Below are 21,977 nucleotides of genomic sequence, written 5' to 3'. Positions count from 1 at the left end.
AAGTCACTGTGGTAGTGACAGGAAAGAGAGACCTCTGGAGACAGGCACCGTAGAGGGATTAGGTGACTGAAGTAGGGGTTAGATACAAGCACTAGGGCAAGGAGCCGGAGAGAGTGCCCCCTCAGGAGGGAGGAGGGAGAGCACCTTGAGTACCTGGCTGCAGAATAAAGCTTGGCTCACACTTCCTCCAGCTTTCAACTTTATGCACGATTCTGCTCCCCTTCCCCCAGGTGGGCAGACAAAGGTAGTCCTATCCGATGCCCATCCCACTCCCTACCCAGGGTTCCTCCACCTCCTTGGCTGTTCAGGTTGGTCCAGAGACCCTTCTGGCTAGAGGGCTCTCCTGCACAGAGGGAGAAGAGGGCTCTCGTAGGCCCTTATGCCTTCTTCCCCTCCTACCATGACTTAACTCTTAAGCTGAGCCATCAGCAGCAATCAATTTACCATCTTTGTTCCTAGGATCCTCGTAGCATCTTGGCATGCCTCTCCTGGAAGGTCCCGTGGGGGTGGAGGACCTCATCCTCCTGGAACCCCTGGATGAGGAGTCTCTGATCAAGAACCTCCAGCTTCGTTATGAAAACAAGGAGATTTATGTGAGCTTGCTGTGGGGGCCAGGCTGTAGGGTACCCAGGGGGTTCCAGTATCCCTCCTGCCAGGCTCATTTGTCTCACTCTCCTCCTGACCCCAGACGTACATTGGGAATGTGGTGATCTCAATGAATCCCTACCAGCAACTACCCATCTATGGCCCAGAGTTCATTGAAAAATACCGGGACTATACTTTCTATGAGCTAAAGCCCCACATGTGAGTAAAGGGAGCCAGAGAAGGGCTGACAAGTGTCTGTGAAGCATCCCCCTCTCCCCGAGCCCTTCCCCAAAGGAGGTTCTCCAGCGTCCCTCTTCCCCTGAGAATCCTTCCTAGACTCAGTTCTTGTCTGATCCGGTCCACACAAGGAGGGTGGAGGAACTCGGTGCTAAGGATTGGAAGATGCTGCCTTGGGCTAGCCTCACCTTAATCACTGACCACTTCCTTCCCACAAGCTATGCTTTGGCAAATGTGGCCTACCACTCACTGAAGGATCGGGACCGGGACCAGTGTATCCTCATCACAGGCGAGAGTGGAGCTGGCAAGACTGGTGAGGAGGCTCGAGGCTTGGGGGAGACCAGGAATCATGTCTGGAATCATCTCCTTATCTTTCCAGGCCAGGCCTGTCCCTGTCTTCCATCCCCATTACTCCCTCTCTAGGTTTTCTTCCTTTTTTTTTCTTTCTTAGGGTTTTTGCATTTTTGTGTCTATATATATGTGCCTGTATATGCACCACAGACATGCAGGTGCCTGCAGAAGGCAGAAGAGGCTATCAGATCCTCTGGCACTGGAGTTGCAGGTGGTTTTGAGCCACCTAATGCGAGTGCTGGGAACCAAACCTAAGACTTCTACAACAGTAGCAAGTAACGCAGGGCGGTGATGGCACACGCCTTTAGTCCCAGCACTCAGGAGGCAGAGGCAGAGGCAGGTGGATCTCTGAGTTTGAGGCCAACCTGGTCTACAGAGCAAGTTCTAGGACAGCCAGCGGCAAGGGCCACACAGAGAAACTTTGAATCGAGAAAAACAAAACAAAACAAACAAGTGAACACGCATGCGCACGAGCTCACGTGTTCTCTGTCTCTCTGTCTCTGTCTCTGTCACTGTCTCTCTCTCTCTCTCACACACACACACACACACACACACACACACACACACACACACACACACAGAGGGAGAGTGAGGGAGGGAGGGAAGGAGGGAGAGAGGCAAGTGTTCTTAACCACTGAGCCATCTCTCCAGTTCAGTCCCTCCTGTGTTTCTTACTGCCAGTGATGTAGTGTGTGAAGCTAAGTGGGATGAGAGTGGGCGTGCCCTGGTTGGGGACTCTGTGATAGTTAAGGGGGTGGAAGCGGTTGTTGTGTCCTGGTCAAGACTCTTAATAGGTAACGGTGGGAGGGGGAAGTGGGCGTGTCCTGACTCACTCAGGGCTTCTTCTGCACAGAGGCGAGTAAGCTGGTGATGTCCTACGTGGCTGCTGTCTGTGGGAAAGGAGAGCAGGTGAACTCTGTGAAGGAGCAGCTGCTTCAGTCAAACCCAGTGCTGGAAGGTGAGCCGCCGGTCTCTACTCTCCTCATCCCCAGAATCCCTCAGCCTTAGCTAGTCTTCCAGAATCACTGTTTCCCTTCAGCATAAAAGCTATGATTGGTCGGCAGACCGGAAGGAGCTGTCCCCTCAGGACTCTTCTCCTCTAGGCTCTAACTCTTGGGAGCTTCGGCCCCTCACTTTCTCTTTCTTCGTCTTCACAGCATTTGGCAACGCCAAGACTATCCGCAATGACAACTCCTCTCGATTTGTGAGTGACCACATCTGCCCAGGAGGAGTGCAGGGCGGGGGCTGAAAGTGAGGAGGGCAACACAGAGCCCTCCCACAGGTGTGGTGGGAGGAGAAAGACAGCCAAGGCTTTCACTGGTCTCTCCATGCAGGGAAAGTACATGGACATCGAGTTTGACTTCAAAGGGTCCCCCCTTGGTGGTGTCATCACCAACTGTATGTGTCTCCTTCCCATAAGCCTCACCAACACTTCTGTCCCCTTCTGTCCACTTCTGTCCCCTTATCCCCATCTGCTTCCGCCGGCAAGAGGATTGTTAGGTTCCAAGAAACTCCCCAACTCTTAGGAACACTGGGGCTCGGGGCGGAATGGGTGGGTGGGTGGGAGGAGATATGCCGAAAGTCTCCTGGGCTCTCAGATGGATGTTTCCTCACTCCCTCCCAGATCTTCTTGAGAAGTCCCGAGTGGTGAAGCAACTCAAAGGGGAGAGGAACTTCCATATCTTCTATCAGCTGCTGGCTGGAGCAGACACACAGCTGCTGAGTATGTGATCTTCCCAGGAACCCCCAACCCTGTCCTATCTCCAGAGTCCCAGGCCCCTCTTTCTCCCTTCTCCCAAGCCCTCTCGCCATGTCTCCTCCCTGCATTTCCCACCCACAGTCTTATGGCTCAGTGTTGAGAACAAGTCCCCTAGTGTCTCTGCTCTCTTCTTTGCTGGTTCAAGGCCAGAGATCACCTTCCTTGTGTCCTCGTTGCCCTTTGCCCTGTGCTTCTTCTTTCCTCACGCTGATGTCAGGCCTGGGACACTCATTCCCAGCTACCTTCCTTCCTCCTTCACCCCTAGGGGTTCTGCTAACAGTTTCAGAGAAGGAGGCAGGATAGTTGAGCGTTTGAGAACTTCTAAGATCTTCATTGACTGTGCCTGGACTTATATACCTACCTCACCTGGGATCCTCCATGTTTTTTTTTCTTTTCTTTCTATTCTTTTATTTGTTGTTTTCTCTGTGTATCTCTGGCTGTCCTGGAACTAGCTCTGTGGACCAGGCTGGCCTCGAACTCAACAAAGATCTTCTTGTCTTTGCCTCTCAAGTGCTGGGATTAAAGGCGTGTGCCACTACTGCCCAGTAACATTCCTGGTTTTCTTTACTTAGATAGCTCTATAGAGGTTTCAGCCATCCGTCCATCCATCCATCATCTCCTGATCATGCATTATGTTAGGGCTGAGTAAGAGAGCCGAGTATGACATGGATCAAAAAACTCAGTATTGTAGGGATGGCAGGCATGTAGTACTCCAATGCATTATGGTTGGTTCCAGTAAGCCTGTGCAGATAGCCATAGGAGTGGGTAGCATTGATCTCCTTGACTGTTCTGGGGAAGAGTTCACAGCAGCCTGAAAACTGGACTGGCCAGCATGGTTCTGGGTGAGCCTTACTGAGGGTGTGTGTGTGTGTGGGGGGGGACTTGGCTCTTGACAGAGTTTGCCTCTCAGAACCCTCCCCTCTAGCTGGGGGAATCAACCATGTGGATTTCCAGCCCCTAAGGAGCTGTCTCTTTGAGTCCCTGTATTCTGTGCTTAACTTTTGCATAACTTTTTTTTTTCTCCCATTCCTTGAAATCTTTATGGTTCAGGAGACTGCTGCATAGGTCTTATTCTCCCCGTCTTGGCTTAATGGCCTTAATGCTGTTCAATTTGTCTGACTCACAGGCACTAGGGTTTTATTCTGGCTGGGTCCATATCTGTTGGTTTAAGTTGTGACTGGGTGAATCTCCCTGGTTTCATTATACCTTAGTTTTCTGACTCATTCTCCCTCCAGCTTCCGAACTTCCTTAGTAAGTGGTGATTTCAGAATCTTCGTGCTAGAGGGAGCTGCCTCCGAAATCGTTTGAGCTTCACTACTCTGATTCTCAGATCATTTTTTTGCACAGAATATAATTGACGTACCTCTCTCTGCTCTATCATCAGCCCAACTCTTCCCATCTTAGTAAACAGCTTGAGACATTTCCTCTGTTCACTTATTAAACTGAAAATAAAAATCCTGTTTGCCAGCCAGGTAACATGTCAATGAGAGGCAATTCCGACACACAAATCATTCATTTTGGAGGAAGAAAAAAAATCAAAATCTTTTGATGTGGGCTGGGAGAGTCTCACTTATCATAGGCGAACACAAGAAAGCCATTTAGGTCAGCAGCCAGCATTGGGGAAAATCTTCCCGGGGCAGCGTCAGAGTTGGGGAGCAGACATTGCTATGTTGACACAGCAGGGGACAGTGAGACTGGGGGCACATATGTATGTTTTTTTTTTTTCTCTCCTCACCTTCTTGCCAGAGCAGGAGGGAGGATTTGCTTGGTTGTTTTCATTGTTTAGAGCCCCGGGGATTGGGATAAAAATCAGTGAGACTCTTGTGGAATTCTCTAACAGATATGAATACCCAACCCTAAAAAAAGACAGTTTAAAAATTCACTTATCATCATAGGAGTGTATCATCCCAGCCAGAGGAGACAAGGGATGAAACTTAATCATGACCCAGGGCAAGGCCTGTGAGATGTCAGACCAATGTATCCTAGAGAGCTGATGATACCATTTCCTCTGTACTCTCTCTGTGTGCCCAGAGGCCCTAAGGCTTGAGGAGGACACACGTGGCTACGCCTACCTGAACAGGGAGGTTTCCAAGGTGAACGGTATGGACGACGCCTCCAACTTCAGGGCCGTACAGGTGAGCGTCCAGCGTGAGCAGGCTTGGGCCCTCAGGCCATCCTCTGAGCCCAGGACTTGTGAATGGAGGCCTTGGGCCGGCTCCACTAGCTCAGCTTGACTTCCGCTTTCTTCCCAAGAATGCGATGTCCGTGATTGGGTTCTCAGAGGAAGAAATTAGACAAGTGCTGGAGGTGACAGCCCTGGTGCTGAAGCTGGGGAACGTGAAGCTGACAGATGAGTTCCAGGCCAACGGGATTCCAGGCAGTGGCATCTGTGATGCGAAAGGTTGGTACCCCCTTCCTGGAGCCCGCCGCGGGTCTCCTACCCTCAGTCCAATTTGCGAACCAGCTCCAACGTGACCAGCCCGGTCCGCTTCCACTTAGCCCACTCCTGCGGCCTCCTCCAGTGAGACCCACTGATCACTCTACTGAAGTACTCCAGAACGAGCTTCTGAAAACAGATCAGGCTCTGGTCTGAGACGTGCAGAAGCTTCGTTGAATCTCCTGAGATATGGGAGCAATCTGACCTGCAATGTGCCCCACTCCTCCTGGGTCCAACTGTAGTGGCTTCCTCAGCCATCGTGGGTCACTAATAATCCAGGCAGCTTTGGTGGTCAGCCCCTCCCTCACTGAGATGAGGCCCTCCCCCACACCCCCTCCAGCCACGTTGTACTTCTCTATCCTTCTAGGTATTCAGGAGATTGGAGAGATGATGGGCTTGAACTCCGTGGAACTAGAGAGAGCTCTGTGCTCAAGAACGGTGGAGACAGGCAAAGAGAAGGTAGTCACTGTGCTCAATGTCACTCAGGTAAGAGCCCTCCTGAAGGAACTGACTCGGAGACTGTTCTGTGACTACCACAGTAATCAGACCGTGTCCCCTCCCCCGCACTCCCTCCCCCACCCTCCAGGCTCAATACGCTCGGGATGCCCTGGCAAAGAATATTTACAGCCGCCTCTTCGACTGGATAGTGAATCGCATCAACGAGAGCATCAAGGTGAGGTGGCGCTCTCCCATCCCAAAGCCTGCTTCACCTTCATGCTCTGGCCGCCAGCTCATTCTTGCTTTTTTTTTTTTTTGGTTTTGTTTTTTTGGTTTTTTTTTTTGTTTTTTGTTTTTTTTGTTTTTTGTTTTTTTTTTTTTCGAGACAGGGTTTCTCTGTGTAGCCCTGGCTGTCCTGGAACTCACTCTGTAGACCAGGCTAGCCTCGAACTCTCGAACTCAGAAATCCTCCTGCCTCTGCCTCCCAAGTGCTGGGATTAAAGGCGTGCACCACCACCGCCCGGTAGAACAGCTCCTTCTAGGAGTCTGAGTCCCTCTGTCTGATCCAGTTATTTACTGGTCTTTCACCTTCTCAGAGATACTGAGCCTCAGGTTCCTGATTTGGCAACAGCCGCTAACACGTATGATTGTCTGCCTGTTTCACGGCGTTTACCGAAGACCAGAATGTGCGTGGTTGCCGTATGATTCGGCAGATCCGCACCTTGGCATATATCCAAGAGAATGCTGCATACAAACATTTGTAGGAATGTTACACGTGATAGAAAAAAAAAAAAGAAAAAGAGGGTGCTAGGGTATGGGGGGTATCAGGAAGCGCTGGGCAACTTGAGCTAAATAGTGATTCTAAGACCATCCTGGGCTATGTGAGGTCCTGTCTCTACAAACTAATACATAAGTGAGTGAATCCATAACTATTAATATAATTATTAATAGTCAAAAATGGAAATAACCCATGCTCATCAGATTACGACTAGATAAACAAAATGTGATATATACATGTAGCTGTATCATCCAGCCATATAGACGAACGGAAGGGCTGGCGGGGTGGCTCGGCAGTGAATAAATGAATATTTCTTTATGGCTTTGGTGTGGTGGGTACAACACAGGGTCTCACTCACGCTAAGCCTGGCTCACTACTGAGCTTCAGTCAGGCTGTTGCCCCTCAGGTCATTTGCGTGCCGCCTGCGGAGAAGGCCCACGAAAGGCCCCCAGGGTTAGGTGAGATTTACATCTGGGCTGGGGCAAATGCTTTTTTCTTCTAAGGTTTGATTTTTTTTTTTCCTATCTCCAAACGGGAACTAATCAGATCACATAGTAAATGGTATGGGGTTTTCTTTTATAAAATGTTAAAATGTAAGGGATGGCCAAAACCTGTGGGTCAATACAACAACCCATTCACAGGGGATCTCCTAAGACCATCAGAAAACACAAGTGTTTATGTTATCATTCATAACAGTAGCAAACTTACACTTACAAAGTAGCAATGGACACAGTTGTATGGGGGTGGGTCGCCACAGTGTGAGGAACCGTGAAAGATATCTTCCTCATTTGTATCATGGGGACCATCATGGAATCTGTTTGTAATTCCCCTTTTTTCCTTGGCTTGTCCTGCAGTGAACGCTGAGGGAAGAAGGGAGACACCCCAGCTCCCCTCCAGCTTGGTCGAGCATACTATAATTCTGTTTGTTCCCAGTCTAATCCTAGCTACCCAGTTCATGCAGTGAGCCATTCCTCATACTTAACCTCTCTCTCTTCTTCAGGTGGGCACTGGGGAGAAGAGGAAGGTTATGGGGGTCCTGGATATCTATGGCTTTGAGATATTGGAGGTGAGAGAGCATCAGACAACCCTCAGTGTCCTGCATCCCCTTTGAGGGAGACAGGCTCACGGTTGGGTGAGGGAGGAAGACCTGAAGTGAGCCGCCCTCCTTCCACGCAGGATAACAGCTTTGAGCAGTTCGTGATCAACTACTGCAATGAGAAGCTACAACAGGTGTTCATAGAACTGACCTTGAAGGAAGAACAGGAGGAATACAAGAGAGAAGTGAGCGGAGCCCCTGCCCGTCCTGCTGCAGACTCCCAGATGCGTGCCTTTCTCCCTGATCACAGTTTCCCTCTAATTGTACCCAGATGGGAGTGCAAGGACAAAATGTCTCCCTCTCACGGCTGAACATTCAGCAGTACTAAGTTACCCCCAATACCTTCCATGTCCCCAGCCTTGCACTCCAGGCTAGCCCAGTCTAGGGGACAGACGGATGGAAGGGTGTTTGTGTCTTGATAAGAAAGAAGTGACAGTTATGCTTGGCCATGACAGACATAGACAGATTGAGAAGGGACATTTCTCCCGGGGCTTGGCACTCTATACAATTCCCGTCTCTAACATGTCAGAATCTGTTGCCTCCCCCCTGGCGCTGGGTGATGTTGCTGTCCGCCCGTTAGAGCTGCATCACTCCAAACTTGCTCATCAGCAGTGCCCTACGGCTCCCGATCTTCACACCCTCTGACTCAGTGTAAACCCCTGCGTTCCATGGCTAGGTGTCAGAAAAGCTCTCTGATTAAGCCAGTCCACTTCCAAGTGTGAGTGGCTGAGTATCACACAAACCTGGAGACGTCCCCTGTGAGTTTACGAACCGCCTCCCCCCCCCCCCCCCGCAGAAAGCTCTTCAGGCAACATAGCTGCAAATGCAGGGAAGACTTTTAAAAAGTCGTGTCACGGATTTTTTTTTTTTCTTTCTCTTTTACCAACCTGGGAGGGATGAGTTGTAAACTGAATGTCACCAAGGCCTCTCCGAGTGACGAGGCTTTCCAAAGTTCCTTTGTGGGGTGGGTTAAAGGGAGTCTGGGTCTGGTGAGGTCTTTAAAGATTTCCTGGGACTTGCTTCTGTAACTGATGTCTCCCTTGGCCAGGGCATACCGTGGAAAAAGGTGGACTACTTTGACAACAGCATTATCTGTAACCTTATTGAACATGTGAGTGGCTGTTCTCTCACTCTGGGGACCTCCCTTTCCAGACTGCCTGAGAATCCTTCCCCGCCCCCGATTCCCTCTCTCCCCTTCTCCCTTTTCAAGAGGGAAAAGGACGCAAGCGGGTTGAGTGGACATCGTGAAGGACCAGGTCGAGGTTACACTGACTCTGTTCCCTTGGCCTAGAGTCAGCGAGGCATCCTGGTCATGTTAGATGAAGAGTGCCTGAGACCCGGGGTGGTCAGCGACACTACTTTCCTAGCAAAACTGAACCAGCTCTTCTCTAAGCACAGTCACTACGAGAGTAAAGTTACCCAGAATGCTCAGCGCCAGTACGACCGCACCATGGGCCTCAGCTGCTTCCGCATCTGCCACTATGCGGGCAAGGTGATGTAGTAGAGCTGCGTGGGGTATGGGAACGCGAACTGAAGGTGCTTCTCAGTGTAACTGGGGTGGTCCGGGTGCCGGAAGGTAGCCATGGGCTCTGAACCCACATCCGATTCTCTGCAGGTGACATACAACGTGACCGGCTTTATCGACAAGAATAACGACCTACTCTTCCGAGACCTATCCCAGACAATGTGGAAGGCCCGGCATCGCCTCCTCCGATCCTTGTTCCCAGAGGGGAATCCCAAGGAAGCGTCTCTCAAACGTCCCCCGACTGCCGGGACCCAGTTTAAGAATTCGGTGGCCATACTCATGAAGAACCTGTATTCTAAGAACCCCAACTACATCAGGTGAAAAGCTGGACACACTGTGAATGTCCTTCATAGAGGATAGGGCCAATGCATGGTGGAGCGTGTCCGTGTCGGGCGTCCTTAGAACAGGGTTTTAGAGGCTCTTTCCTCTGGGAAGACCAGATGAGGAGCTGAGCATCCAGTGGTGGATAGAGTGGCATCAGATTGTGAGACTGGAAGGCTAGAGGGTCTCTTTTCACTTCTGTTGAGATTTCCACCTCTGGGAGTTGTGGGAAGTAGGCGTGTGGAGACCAGAGCCGTTTCACTGGCAAGGTGTCTGCTCCTGAGCCTGTGTCTTCCCGACTTCCCGACCAGGTGCATAAAGCCCAATGACCAGCAGCAGCAAGGCAGGTTCACCTCAGAGCTGGTTATGGTCCAGGCTCGATACCTCGGGCTGCTGGAGAATGTTCGGGTGCGCAGGGCTGGCTATGCCTTCCGCCAGAACTATAAGCCTTTCCTGGAAAGGTACCGATTGCTGAGCCGGAGCACCTGGCCTCACTGGAATGGGGAAGATCGGTAAGACCCAGCGGGGAGAAGGTGCTGAATAAATCTGCTGAAGGAGGCAGATGGGTCCTTGGGGAAATGACATTTCTCTTTAGAGGGATAAGGGAAATGTGGAGAGGACTCTGCCCTGACACACCTCTCTGCAGCTCTCCCCATCTGTCCCTATAGGGAAGGTGTGGAGAAGGTCCTAGGGTCTCTGACTTTGTCGTCAGAGGAGCTGGCCTATGGGAAGACAAAGATCTTCATCAGAAGCCCCAAGACCGTGAGTCAGGAAGTGTGCCGCTGCATTTGGTGGGGAATAGAATGTGGAACTATTATAGGCTCACCTGAGAAAGAGGAAAGCAGCATCCAGCACAGGACTGTATGGTGCCTGAGAAAGGCGCCACTCTGGGAATTGAGTGCGGGACACTGCCTGCCCTAAGCTAGGGGCTCACTGTAGGGCCTGGCTGGCTGTAGTAGACACTGAAAAACGGGTGGTCATGTGAGGTGCTTGCTGGGGAGCCTGTAGTGTAGTGTGTTCAGTGTTGTGCAAACTGAAACTAGCCCCTCTTACCCCCCAACCCCCAGCTTTTCTACCTGGAAGAACAAAGGCGTCTGAGGATTCAGCAGCTGGTCACCCTCATACAGAAGGTTTACCGGGGCTGGCGCTGTCGGACCTACTACCAGCAGATGCGGAAGAGTCAGATCCTCATCTCAGCTTGGTTCCGGGGCAACAAGGTGCTGCTGCCTCCTAAGCGCCATGTCAGTCATCACTCCTGTTGCGGAAGGATACGTGTGGCTTTTCCTAACCGTGCCCATGTCTCCTACAGCAAAAGAAGCACTATGGGAAGATAAAGTCGTCAGTACTGCTGATCCAGGCTTTCGTGAGGGGGTGGAAGGTAAGGAAGTGAAGAGGGGCCCCGGCCCACATGTGGCTTCGGCTAGGTTGTCCCCTCTCCCCGTGCTGTGAGAAAAGCCTCCTAGGGCCACTCTGACACTGGGACCGTCCTCCTGCTCTGGTTGGGGGTATAGGTCTGAGGGTGTTTCTGCCCTTAGCTGTAGATGACTTCCTATCATTTTCCAGTTACAATCTCAGCCCTTTGTTATTTGTTTATTATTTTCTGACTCTGTACTTTGAAAACAAAATAGCAGACCCTCTTCTAGACTGTCTTCACCCTGACTTCTTCCTCACACGTCCCCGCTAGGCCCGCAAGAACTATCGAAAATACTTCCGGTCAGGCGCTGCCCTCACCGTGGCAAATTTTATCTACCAGAGCATAGTAAGTGGGGCTAAGGTGGGAGTGGGGTGAGGAGTTGGGGTAGTCTTGGGGGACGATGGGTGAGTGGTCCTGAGCTTTCCCTTGGCGCTTCTTCACTCTATGGGATGGAGCAGTCACACGCTGGGAGCAAGCTCCCAGTCCGTGGCTGCAGTCACATCAGACATCACTTAGCTCAGGTCGATGCTGTCTGCATCTTGTGATGAGGACCACACCTGAGCACAGTAGCCACAGACTTGGGGATAGATTGGCCGGGGCTAGCCTTCTTACAAAGTGGACTGAGGACACACAAGATTAACTAGCCTAGCCTCTAAGATCCATTTTGAGGTGGAAGGAATCACAACTTCTCCTATCTCCTCTGAAGCCCCAGGCAAGTGAGGAGGGGTGTCTCTGGAAGGAACTGACAGAAGGAAGCCTCCAGCTGTGGGTGACTTCCCGCAGGATGTCTGTCTGATAGTGGTGGCACTTCTGAGAGGATATTTCGAAAGCCACAGAGGGACAGGACCCCAGGAAGCATTGGGAAAGAGCAGACAGGGGATGTGGGGGCATTAGCTCTAGCTCCAGGGCTGCAGAAAGGTATAGCTGACCTCAGGTGGCTGGATTTGTTAGTTTTTAGGACCCTCGCCAGGTATGCTCAGTTAAGTTGACAAACTCCTGTTTGTCATCCTAAAGCCGGGGACTGTGTGGCTAGGAGGAGTGGGAGCTCTGAAGCTGAGGCCTTGGGGCACCCTCTGCCTCTGTGTCCCCCTCCTCCCTGGCCCCATGCTACCCAGGCCTGTTGGGCTGGCTCCACTGTGTCCTGCCTCTCCCCACAGTACGTGCGGCCTCGCTTGACTCCTGAGGCCTGCTATCTGGGTTTGCTCCCACCTCCCTTCTTTGAACATTCCTTTAACCTGCGCTTTGTCAGGCTGCTGCTGTCCATCAACCCAGGAGCTCTGTGGTTCAATAAATCACACTCCAAGAATCCTGGTCACGGATTCTGTCACTGCCTCTGACACTTTGCTATGGGCTTTTAGCCTTGGGGTGCTTCCTCTGAATCCTGACAACATGCTGCAATCTTTCTATGCTTACTTTCAAGCCTCTAACAACCCTGTTCTGTAGGCCCTCTGCTTTCCCCAGTTTGACAGGCAAAAACAAAACAAAAAACCTACAACCTGGGCCAGGTGTGGTGGGGCATGCCTTTAATTCCAGCACTTGGGGGTAGAGGCAGGTGGATCTCTGTGAGCTGGAGGCTAGCTTAGTCTATATAGCGAGTGACAGAGCTACATAGTGAGAGCCTATCTCAAACACACACGCGCACACACACACACACTCACACTCACACACACTTATGGAGGCTGAGTACTTTATTCCAGGTCCTGTAGCTGGTAAATGGTAGAACTAGCATGTAAAGCGCTTGATTTCTGAGTTTCTAGCCACTGCCCAAGTCCTTCTAACAGAAGTTTGGACAGCCCACGGCTCTAGGCAGGCTTGGACACTGAGGATATAGAAAAGTAAGCACTCAGCAGTTCCACACTAGCTGGAAGGATATTATGGGAGATACTGGGTCATCTGGGAAGGTTCCAGGCTATGACTCACAAGTTGGACAGAATCTCCCTGAGTAGGGCTGGGCTTTCAGATCAGCGAAGAGTAGGCTGAGTGCCATTATCCTTGAGAGTGCAAAGAAGAGGGTAGGGAGTCTGTGGCAAGGAACCTTTCTGGTTGGAATAATGGGAGTCCAGGGGGTTCTGGCACAAGACTCTGGGCTCCAAATGGAGGGCTTTGAATGGCAGGCTGAGATATCAGGCACCACTGATTAGAGTGGACGGCAGATTTTTGTCTATTCAATAACCAACACACACACACACACACATACACACACTGGCCCTAACTGTAGGTCACTGTGACCTGAGAAGAGAAAGCCAGGGGACAGTATATAGAGACTAGCTTTGGTGTCGGCGTGCCCACCTCACTCCCTACGGTCAGCCCTCCTATTCCACTGCTTCCCGTGTTCCTAATTCCCAAATTCCCATCCCGGGAGCACAGTGCACACCCATAGAGTCCCAGGAGGCAAGCCTGTCCCACCTCCTCGGCTCTGCTCCGCCCACTGTCCTCCTGAGCTGCAGGACTCCGGAGTGAGTCTGTCTACCTGCCTGAGTAGGTTCTCATTCCTAACTCTCTGCTTTCAACCCAGGCACAGAAATTCCTCTTGAATCTGAAGAAGAATTTGCCATCCACCAAAGTGTTGGACAACACATGGCCAGCCGCCCCTTACAGGTGCTTCAACACAGCCAATCAGGAGCTGCAGCGCCTCTTCTACCAGTGGAAGGTGGAGTTTCCGAGGCCCCTCCCTTCTCGCTCGTGACCCCGCCCTCCCTTATTTTCCTCCTTATTCCTTTTTTTCATTACTGCGGTAAAATATATATAAATTACGTTCCCGTTTCTAAGTGTCGGAACGTTGGCAACGAGCTTATCCAGGTTGGTGCAAGGTCACATGACCACCCAGACCTCCGCTCCTCTCCTCGCTCCTTGGTCCTGGCCTCCTTGTCTTTAACCTATAGTCTACTTTCTGTTTCAATGACTCTCATCACTGAGGGAAACTCCTGCAGGTGGGAACCACAAACATTTGTCCTCTTTGTGACTAAGTTCACTTCCCGTCATAATGTCATCCGTTCTTTATTCAGGAACTAGTCTGGGCTGCCCACCTAGGCTAAGCCTGGTCCTGCGTGCTGGGCTGGCTATGTGCTTTCACTGCGCTTGCGCTTGTATTCGCTGGCGTCTACTCTCTGCTCAACACCTCATTTCCCTCTGAGTCCCTCCCTGGTCCTCCAGGCCCCTTCCTGTGCCCCTGTCATTTCCCCTCCAGCTGTCTCCTCGCCTCCTGTCCTCCTGCCTCCTTTCCTCGCTCTCTCCCTAGAGAGTAAGGTCACCTCCATGATCTGAGGTTTCTCCTCCTCACAGTGCAAGAAGTTCCGAGATCAGCTGCCCCCGAAGCAGGTGCAGACACTGAGGGAAAAACTCTGTGCCAGCGAACTGCTTAAGGGCAAGAAGGCTTCCTACCCCCAGAGGTGAGGGCCTCCAAACATAGTAGCCATTTCTGTCACATGGCACCTCTTAAGCTTGAACCCACAGCAGAGTTGCATGAGAGGATGGGAGACACCAAGCTGTGCCCTCCTTGAAGTCTCTGACCCAACGTGCATGCTTGCGTGCATGCGTGCGTGCGCACGTGCCTGCCGCACTGTAGTTCTGACGGCATTGATCCTGGTCCATGTCTCTGGATCTCTAAAACAAGATGTGATACAAGAGGAGGGCCCCCAGGAAGGCTTTGTTCACATAGCGGACCTCTCCACCTCTCGTGTGTCCTCAGCGTGCCTATCCCTTTCCGTGGTGATTACATCGGCCTGCAAGGGAACCCCAAGCTGCAGAGACTGAAGGGCAGGGAGGAAGGGCCTGTCCTGATGGCAGACACCGTGAGGAAGGTCAACCGTGGCAATGGCAAGGTGAAGAGCTACTGCAGCCCACAGAGGCCCATCTTCGGAGGCTTTGCTCAGTGGGTGGGCTGGGTGGCAATGCCTGTCCTCACTCTCCCGTCTCCTCTCTAGACATCGGCACGGATTCTCCTCTTGACCAAGGGGCAGGTGATTCTCACAGATGCCAAGAAGTCCCAGCCCCAGATTGTCATAGGACTAGAGGATATAGCTGGGGTGTCAGTCACCAGCCTCCGTGACGGGCTCTTCAGCATGCATCTGAGTGAGGTATTTGAGCCACGTAGGTGGGGTCTCCAGAGTGGACGTCCTAGAGCTGAGGTGAACTGGATATGCTAGAACTAACTTTCTCACTCACTATGGGTCTTTGATGTCCCTCAGACTGCCGGGTGGGGTGGGGGGCATTAACCTCTGCTAATTTTTTTCCCTTCTCCTAAGATGTCATCGGCAGTCTCCAAGGGGGACATCCTGCTAGTCAGCGACCATGTGGTTGAACTGCTGACAAAAATATACCAAGCAGTGCTGGATGCCACACAGAGGCAGCTTTCTGTCACTGTGACTGAGAAGTAAGGCCATGGGCTGGCAATGAGGGACAGCTTGGGACAGGTGTCCAGAATACTGGTCATTGTGACCGGGAAATTCGTGCACTCAGAAAGCGAGACAGACTGTGTCAGGGGAGGGCTCGTGGGTTTGTCTCAGTGTTACCCGGGCTTCCTTCCCCTCATGTCTGGACTCTCTGCACCAAGTTCTCTTGGGTCTTGAGTCATCGGATGATGGGTGGGGGCATAGTGCGTGTTTGCTCCACAGGGAGGAGACAGGAGTCAGGCATGGAGGATGGAGGTACTAGCTTGGGTTTCTCCGTCTCTTCTCCTTCCAGGTTCTCAGTGAGGTTCAAGGAGGGCAGCGTGGCTGTCAAGGTTATCCAGGGCCCAGAGGGGAACGGGGACAGAAAGCTGGTTTGCAAGAAGAAGGGGAGTCGTTCCATGGAGGTAACTGTGCGGTGATAAGGTTGGAGCCTCCTGGAGATGCATTTTCTTCCTCTGGAGCAGAACTGTGTGTCTAGCTCTTCTGACCGTGAGGCGGGGCTACGAGATGAAGAACCCTTGAAGACGCCCTCCCTGTTCCCTGGACCTTTCTAGAAATTTTACCCAAATGCAGTTTACTGCCAGCTTCAGCCCGGCTGTCCGTTAATAAATTGAGTGGTTCAAAAAGGTCTGGGCACTGTTGGTGGGCCCCAGTTTCCTCCTTTCCTCACTCAGGTACATATGCCTGTTTTTTCCCTCCATTTCTTGATTTTTACAGTTGTGCTCTGATCCTCCACCCCGATTCCCCATGCCACGTGTTTCTCATGCTCCCCGGAGCCAGAGAGCACAGACAATAAGGAAAAGAAGAATTGTTTCTGGCCTCCTTGACCGGCTGAGCTCGGTTGGAGTTTAGAGATACTGAGGTGGGGGTTGCAGAAGTCTAGGATAGGGCTCAGGTCGCAGGTGGCCAACAAGCCAATTCATTAAGTGTGTCCCTGGAGGGAAGACCTGAGGATGCCTTTCTTGGAGACTAGGCTCCTTAGTGACAACGCCTGAAAAGAAACCTAAGGCTGCAAGGTTTGTGCAAGCTGAAGCAAGCTGAAGCAAGCTGGGGTATGCAGGACACTGCTCCCAGGATCTCCATCAGCCTCTGTCCCAGGGATGGGCTACAGCACTCCCAGAAACCCTCTTGCTCTCCGTGCCCCTGGGGACTAAATGGCCCCACAGTTGAGCCCTTGACAGGGATAGACGCTCTGATTCAGACGTGCTCATCTCTAGGACCGACTCTGTCCCTCTTGTCTTCCGTTATTTCCTCTGAGCTGTTTATTACTCTTAGGCCGTGTCACGCCACCTCCCCGTCTCTGCTTGAGTAGGCTTTGACAATGTTAGCATGTAATGTTTTGTAGAAAGCCATTGCTTTATATCTTTTCCCACTGTCCTTTATTTCTTTTTCCTCAGACTGTCCTGTCTCACCACCCTGTTCTGTCTTCTGGGGAACACGCTGCACACAGCAGTAAAATGTAGATCTGTACCCAGGGAGAGGCTAGGAAGGGCTGCTGTTCCTGTCTCTGGAAGTCTCCCCCTCTCCACCCTCCCTTTCACCCCTCCCCTTGCCTCCTCCACTGAGCTCTGAGCTCGCTGAGTTCTGAGGCTGGGGTCCCTTGCAGCCTGCATCGATAGGCAGCTCACGGGTCCAAGTAATCATGCTGGCGGGGAGACCTGATTAACTATCCTTCCTGCCTGCAGATTACTCTCTCTCTATCCCTGAGCCCAAGCCCCGAGCTTTGGCGTACCCTGCTCTGGGCTGCAAAGGGCCCTGGGCAGCACGAGGCTAGAACCTGTCCTGATGGGTCTGGAGGAAGGGTAGCTCAGACTCTGTCTAGCCTCCCACTCCCCAGATGACAACGCCAACCTTGAGTTCTCAGAATCAGAAGATCTTGTCTGGCTGGGAGCGGGCGGTGACCCACGCCCGATCGCCCCCGCTCTCCGCCTCGGCTCCGGCTCCCAGGGCCCAAATTGTCGTCACTCTCCCAGTGAAGTGTCTGGTCATTTTCAGAAGCAATTTCAGGAGAAAATGCAGCTGCTGCTCCCCATCCTGCTTTTCTTTCCCCAGAGCTGAGGGAGCTGCCAGCTCCCCGGGTGGGGGCAGGGATGGGGAGGGCTAAGTAGGTTTTGAGCCTCCATTTTTTTTCCCTCCTCGTTGACGGATGCTAGTTCAAGAACGGGGAGGGCTCAGCCCCCTATCCTGCCTCCCCTGCCTCGTCTCTCCTTTCTTCTGGAGCCCTGGGTCCATTTTCCCTCTGGAAAGAGCTGGAGTTGACTTTTTCCGCTGCGGGGATCAGGATTCTGCAACCGGCCCCACCCCAGCCTTTTGACTCAGCACATCCAGCCCCCTCAAGGTGTAGGTGCTTCAACCTCAGAGGGCCACAAGCATCCTGGACCACCCTGACTCCCCCACTGAGGAGCCACTGAGGGCTTTGCTATCTCGACACAGTCCAGGCTTAGTTTCTTCTCTCTGCCCTCAGGGCCTCTTTCTAGTTCTTGAATGGAGGTATCGGTTGGTCCTTCTCTGTCACACGCGGCTCAGCCCCACTCTCGACTAAGCGTCTCTCCAGATACCGAGAGAGTCCACAGCAGAGTACAATGGTGGCCAGGCACGGGTCACCTTGTGCATAAGAGCTTGGGCCCTAGAAAGCGGCTATCTAACCTGTCTCTCCTCTGGACAACGGGACACACCTACAGTGTGGTCAGGGATGGGGGTGCCTGCTGTTACGGACCCCGACTTTATGCACCACCTTCTCTATGATGGCAGCATCTGAGTAGGGAACCGTTCAGAGGAAAAAAACTCCTGGGTATTCCGTAGCTGCAACAGGCACTTTACATGTCGTTTGCATATGATTTGTGGGCACCCCCCCCCAAGCTGCCTGCTCTGGCACTCTGCAGCCTTCCTCCTCCACCACTGCTAGCTTGGGTGGCATCCACTCTTTCAAGTCGTCACTAATCCCAGAGATCAAGGGGTGATCAGCTCCCCCCCAGCCTCGACTCCTGCCATCCTCCGTGACTGCCAGCATCATCAAAGGACATTATTCATGGTAGACCTTTGCTGAAGCTCGGCTTCGCTGATGTCAGGGCTTGGGACAGGGGTGGCTGCGTTGGGGGGTGGGGGAGGGGCTTACAGAGCTGGGGCCACCATACTTTTGGTCCTCAGCTTCTGGACTCATATCTGCTCTTGCACAGTCAACTCCTCTGGCCTCAGCTTGGTCTTCTGTCCTCAGGTTGGTGAGGATAGATGGGGAAAGGAGGGAGCAATCTAGGGCTGGATTAGAAACAGTTCTCTAAGGAACGCTTCACACAATTAGAATGTAAACAGCCCCCATTTCTATTCTCCTCAGTAGATATCCAAAACTCTGGGTGCCGGCCCCTGTTCTTTGCCCACGCTGTCCTGCAATTAACCGGGTAATGAGAGGCTTTTAATGAGGCCCCATTAGCCTCTCATATCATAAAGAGACCTTGGTACCCAGCTGCTGCCCACATTTGGGGTGAACATGGGGCCCTGTGTAGCCAGCGTGACTTTATCACTATGACCCAAGTCCCAGGGTGTGTGAAGTGGAGAAAGGACTTCAGGACCCAATAAGCAATTCAGATGTTTGGGTTGGAAATTAAAAAAATAAACAAAACCCAAACAAAATCCAAAAAACCTTGGCTCTGGCTTCCTTTCTCATAAAATTTTTATTGAGCATCTATGATATGCCCAACATTGTGCGGTGAGGGGTTCAGTGGCAGGCAAAATTCTTGTCCTTGGTATGCTTAGTACAGTTGGTGCGTTTGACAGAGACAATGAGTGAAATATCAGCCTTTGGATATGGTAAATGCTGGAGAAAAGGAGTAGGGGAATCTGGGGTGATTGGAGAAGGAGTCTAAAGTAAATAGGGGGCACACACTACACTCTCCTTGTCTGGATGTAAAAGGGTTGATGTTTCCAAATCTCTGAGACTCAGAAAGATGGCCCTCTGTGCCCTCTGGAAGAGCGGACACATGGCTCCCTCAAAGGTCAACATGCCACGCAGTAAAAACAGTGACAGATTTAGAGTAAGAAGAGCCCAGATCGTGGCTCTTCAACAGTTAGTAGCACTGTGTACCGGAGTGTCACTGAACTGCCTGACCTCAGTTTCCTAATCAGAAAAATGGGTATATTTTTATTTCTATGGTGGAGGTGAGGACAATCAAATGCCTGCTGCGTATCTAAGCTCCCCGTGAGTATCTAAACCCTGGGCTGGGTCCCAGTTGCCGCTTTCCAAGTGCACATCTGGCCCTCTCTGAGTTCCAGTTTTGACACTGGCTCTTTCTCCTTCCCTGGGTCTCTCTCTCCTGGACTAAAGAACCTACAGAAAAGCCCCTTCATCTGTGTGGGATGTAAAGGAGGACTGGAAACATCAGAAAAGATGTCTGAGGTTTGAGAGGAAAAGGAGGTGATTAAAGAGACGAAGTTGCAGAGCAGAGCAAGGTGGGGGCAGGATGGCAGGGTTTGTTCCTCCTCTCAGACTGCTGCAGGAGGCATGGCAGGCAGGATTCCAGCACAGGGCAGCTGAAGCAGCTCATCCAGGAAGGAGAGGTGGGGTAGGAGGGCAGGCTCCAGCACTGGTAGGGAGGAGGGAGGTAGGAGAGTCTCAGTGCAGAAGCCTGCATCTCCCTTGGGGTGAGGACCAGGAGACAGAAGAGGGAGCCAGCTTCACCCCCAGGCTTCAGGTGGGGTTGTCTTGGTGGTGGCAGGGATGGAGACACCTGTCTGAGCTGTCCCAGGCTGGTAGTCAGACCTGGAGGCTTAAAGGGAGAGGGGCTGATGAGTTATCGGAAAGGGGTCCAGGAGACACACCTACTGAGCTAGACCTGGTGTGTGACTTTCTGAGAAATCACACACTATGGCATTCCATAGAGCGCCTGCCTTGGCTGCCTCTGGAAAGTGGGCTGCTGGGCAACTCTAGCTCACTGCTGGGGCTGGTGTGTGTGTGTGTGTGTGTGTGTGTGTGTACATGTGCGAGTGTGTCTGGGTATGTGACTACAGCCTGCATTTTCTCCCCTACCAGCCTTCCTCCTCCCCTCCAGCCACCCTGGGATTGGTGACTCTCAGCCCCTCCCCTCGACTCCCCCAAACCCTCCCAGAACCTTTATCAGGGAGCTGGGACTGGCTCCTGCCACCTTCCAGAGCCCCTGCACTCTTGTCTCTCTCTGTCTCCGCAGCAGCATCAGTCAGCTCCCTGATCCTGTCAGCCATCCAGCTCCACAGGTAGGTTCAGGGAAGATGGTGCGGTAGCCTGAAGCCGGCACCAAGGACAAGGGGTGCCAGTCAGGAGGGGGTAAAGGAGATGGTAGCCTCTGATGAGCAAGCAGGGCACCAGGAAGGAGATCAGGAAATGCCCAGGAGGATGGACAGTTGTTAACGCTCGGCATCTGTGGCCAGTATCAAGACTGATATTGACAGGTCAGAAAGTTTCTGTATGTCTTGGCTTATGTGGTGCTGTAGAACAGTATTTGGGGGGGGGGGGCCCTTTCAGGGCTGACTAAAGAAACAGACCGGTGAATGTCCTGTAAGTCTACCATCCTTTGGACCTGGAGACCCCAGTACCACGCCACTGCTCATTGTTGGGGCAGACCCTGGGGAGATGCTTAATGGAGGAGAAGCTGAAGCAAAATGATGCACCTCCTTCTCAGAGATGCACCCAATGTTCTTCAGATTAGGGCTTAGATAGGGGAGCCAGGGGCTAAAAAAACACAGTGGGAACCAGCGGCTGGCTGGGAAGGCCTCCTGTGTCTCCTCCAGGCTGTCTTCCCTCCTTCTCAGCTTTGTCCTTCAGGCACCATGAGGAGCGCCATGCTGTTCGCGGCTGTCCTCGCCCTCAGCTTGGCTTGGACCTCCGGGGCTGTGTGTGAGGAGCCGCACGGGCAGGGAGGGAGGCTCAGTAAGGTAAGATGACCCCTGACAGAGTCCAGTACCTCAGGAAGACTTGGGGTTCTGTCTGTCTGTCTGGAGGGAAGAAGGTGGGCTGGTGGGGTTGGGCATTTTGTCTCTAACTTTCTCTGTATTTCTGGTCCTCTCCTGCATCCATTGTCTCTAGGGTATCCCTCTATGTCTTGGATATCTGGTAGATAAAGTATACCCTAAAAAATGTTGTTCAGTATTATATGAATTGAGTAGTTTGTGTGTGTGTGTATATATACATATCTATAATCTATCAGATACAAGTATTTAATTCAAGATGCAGACCCCCTCTTACCCACCTCTTGCAGTCTCAGGTGTGTCCTTTCCCTTCTCCCCTGTCCCCTGCCTACTTCTAGCCTGTGCTTAGTCAGACTATGTAAAACAGAAAAAAAAAAAACAAGTCAGGGTGAGCCTGGATTTCCAAAGTTCCTCTAAGAAAAAGAATAGGCCCTGTCAGGTCGTCGTAGGGAAGAAGTCTTCTCAGGGCTTTGAGTTGACAGCAGTTACATCGGTACAAATGCTTTTAAAGATGATTACAGGTGGGACTTATTACACATTCAGTGTGTGAAGCCTCGCTTCCTCTCCAGCTCTGGTCTGTTTAGCATCTCATTACAGGAGGGGTGCCAAGTATTTGAACAATTTGGGAAAAGTGGCTTCTGGGAAGCTGTGTGCTGGGCAGAGAGAGAGAGAGAGAGAGAGAGAGAGAGAGAGAGAGAGAGAGAGAGAGAG

General features: G+C 52.0%; 2 protein-coding genes across 2 annotated transcripts in view; both read left to right on the top strand.

Annotated features, from left to right (window-relative positions):
• Positions 1-479: 479 nt before the first annotated feature.
• Positions 480-15,943, top strand: Myo1a (myosin IA). Its single transcript, XM_028752114.1, has 27 exons — positions 480-593; positions 689-804; positions 1,041-1,135; positions 2,027-2,131; positions 2,331-2,377; positions 2,508-2,571; positions 2,798-2,896; positions 4,964-5,067; positions 5,186-5,333; positions 5,737-5,855; positions 5,956-6,042; positions 7,586-7,651; positions 7,762-7,866; positions 8,730-8,792; positions 8,973-9,173; positions 9,297-9,523; positions 9,839-10,039; positions 10,196-10,289; positions 10,595-10,744; positions 10,837-10,905; positions 11,212-11,286; positions 13,457-13,591; positions 14,224-14,330; positions 14,630-14,762; positions 14,865-15,017; positions 15,186-15,313; positions 15,625-15,943. The coding sequence occupies exons 1-27, from the start codon at positions 480-482 to the stop codon at positions 15,749-15,751; spliced, it is 3,132 nt and encodes a 1,043-aa protein (XP_028607947.1). The 3' UTR covers positions 15,752-15,943.
• A 3,634-nt stretch (positions 15,944-19,577) lies between these two features.
• The window catches only part of Tac3 (tachykinin 3), a 7,439-nt gene continuing 5,039 nt past the window's right edge, over positions 19,578-21,977 (top strand). Inside the window, exons 1-3 of the mRNA XM_028752141.1 lie at positions 19,578-19,775; positions 20,513-20,555; positions 21,111-21,233. Of these exons, the coding sequence (XP_028607974.1) occupies positions 21,129-21,233 (105 nt within the window). The 5' untranslated portion in view covers positions 19,578-19,775; positions 20,513-20,555; positions 21,111-21,128. The remainder of the gene's footprint in view (positions 19,776-20,512; positions 20,556-21,110; positions 21,234-21,977) is intronic.

This window comes from Grammomys surdaster, unplaced genomic scaffold (assembly GCF_004785775.1).
Source record: "Grammomys surdaster isolate TR1022 unplaced genomic scaffold, NIH_TR_1.0 125877, whole genome shotgun sequence".
Taxonomy (NCBI): domain Eukaryota; kingdom Metazoa; phylum Chordata; class Mammalia; order Rodentia; family Muridae; genus Grammomys; species Grammomys surdaster.
Note: the sequence above shows the minus strand (reverse complement) of the source record. Positions and strands in the feature narration are given on the sequence as shown.

What these genes read in the sequence shown, in the direction of transcription:
- Myo1a (XM_028752114.1), top strand. Translation starts at nt 480, where the DNA reads ATGCCTCTCCTGGAAGGTCCCGTGGGGGTGGAGGACCTCATCCTCCTG. An exon ending in TATGAGCTAAAGCCCCACAT is followed by an intron (nt 805 to 1,040) that starts GTGAGTAAAGGG and finishes CCTTCCCACAAG; the next exon opens with CTATGCTTTGGCAAATGTGG. An exon ending in ATGACAACTCCTCTCGATTT is followed by an intron (nt 2,378 to 2,507) that starts GTGAGTGACCAC and finishes CTCTCCATGCAG; the next exon opens with GGAAAGTACATGGACATCGA.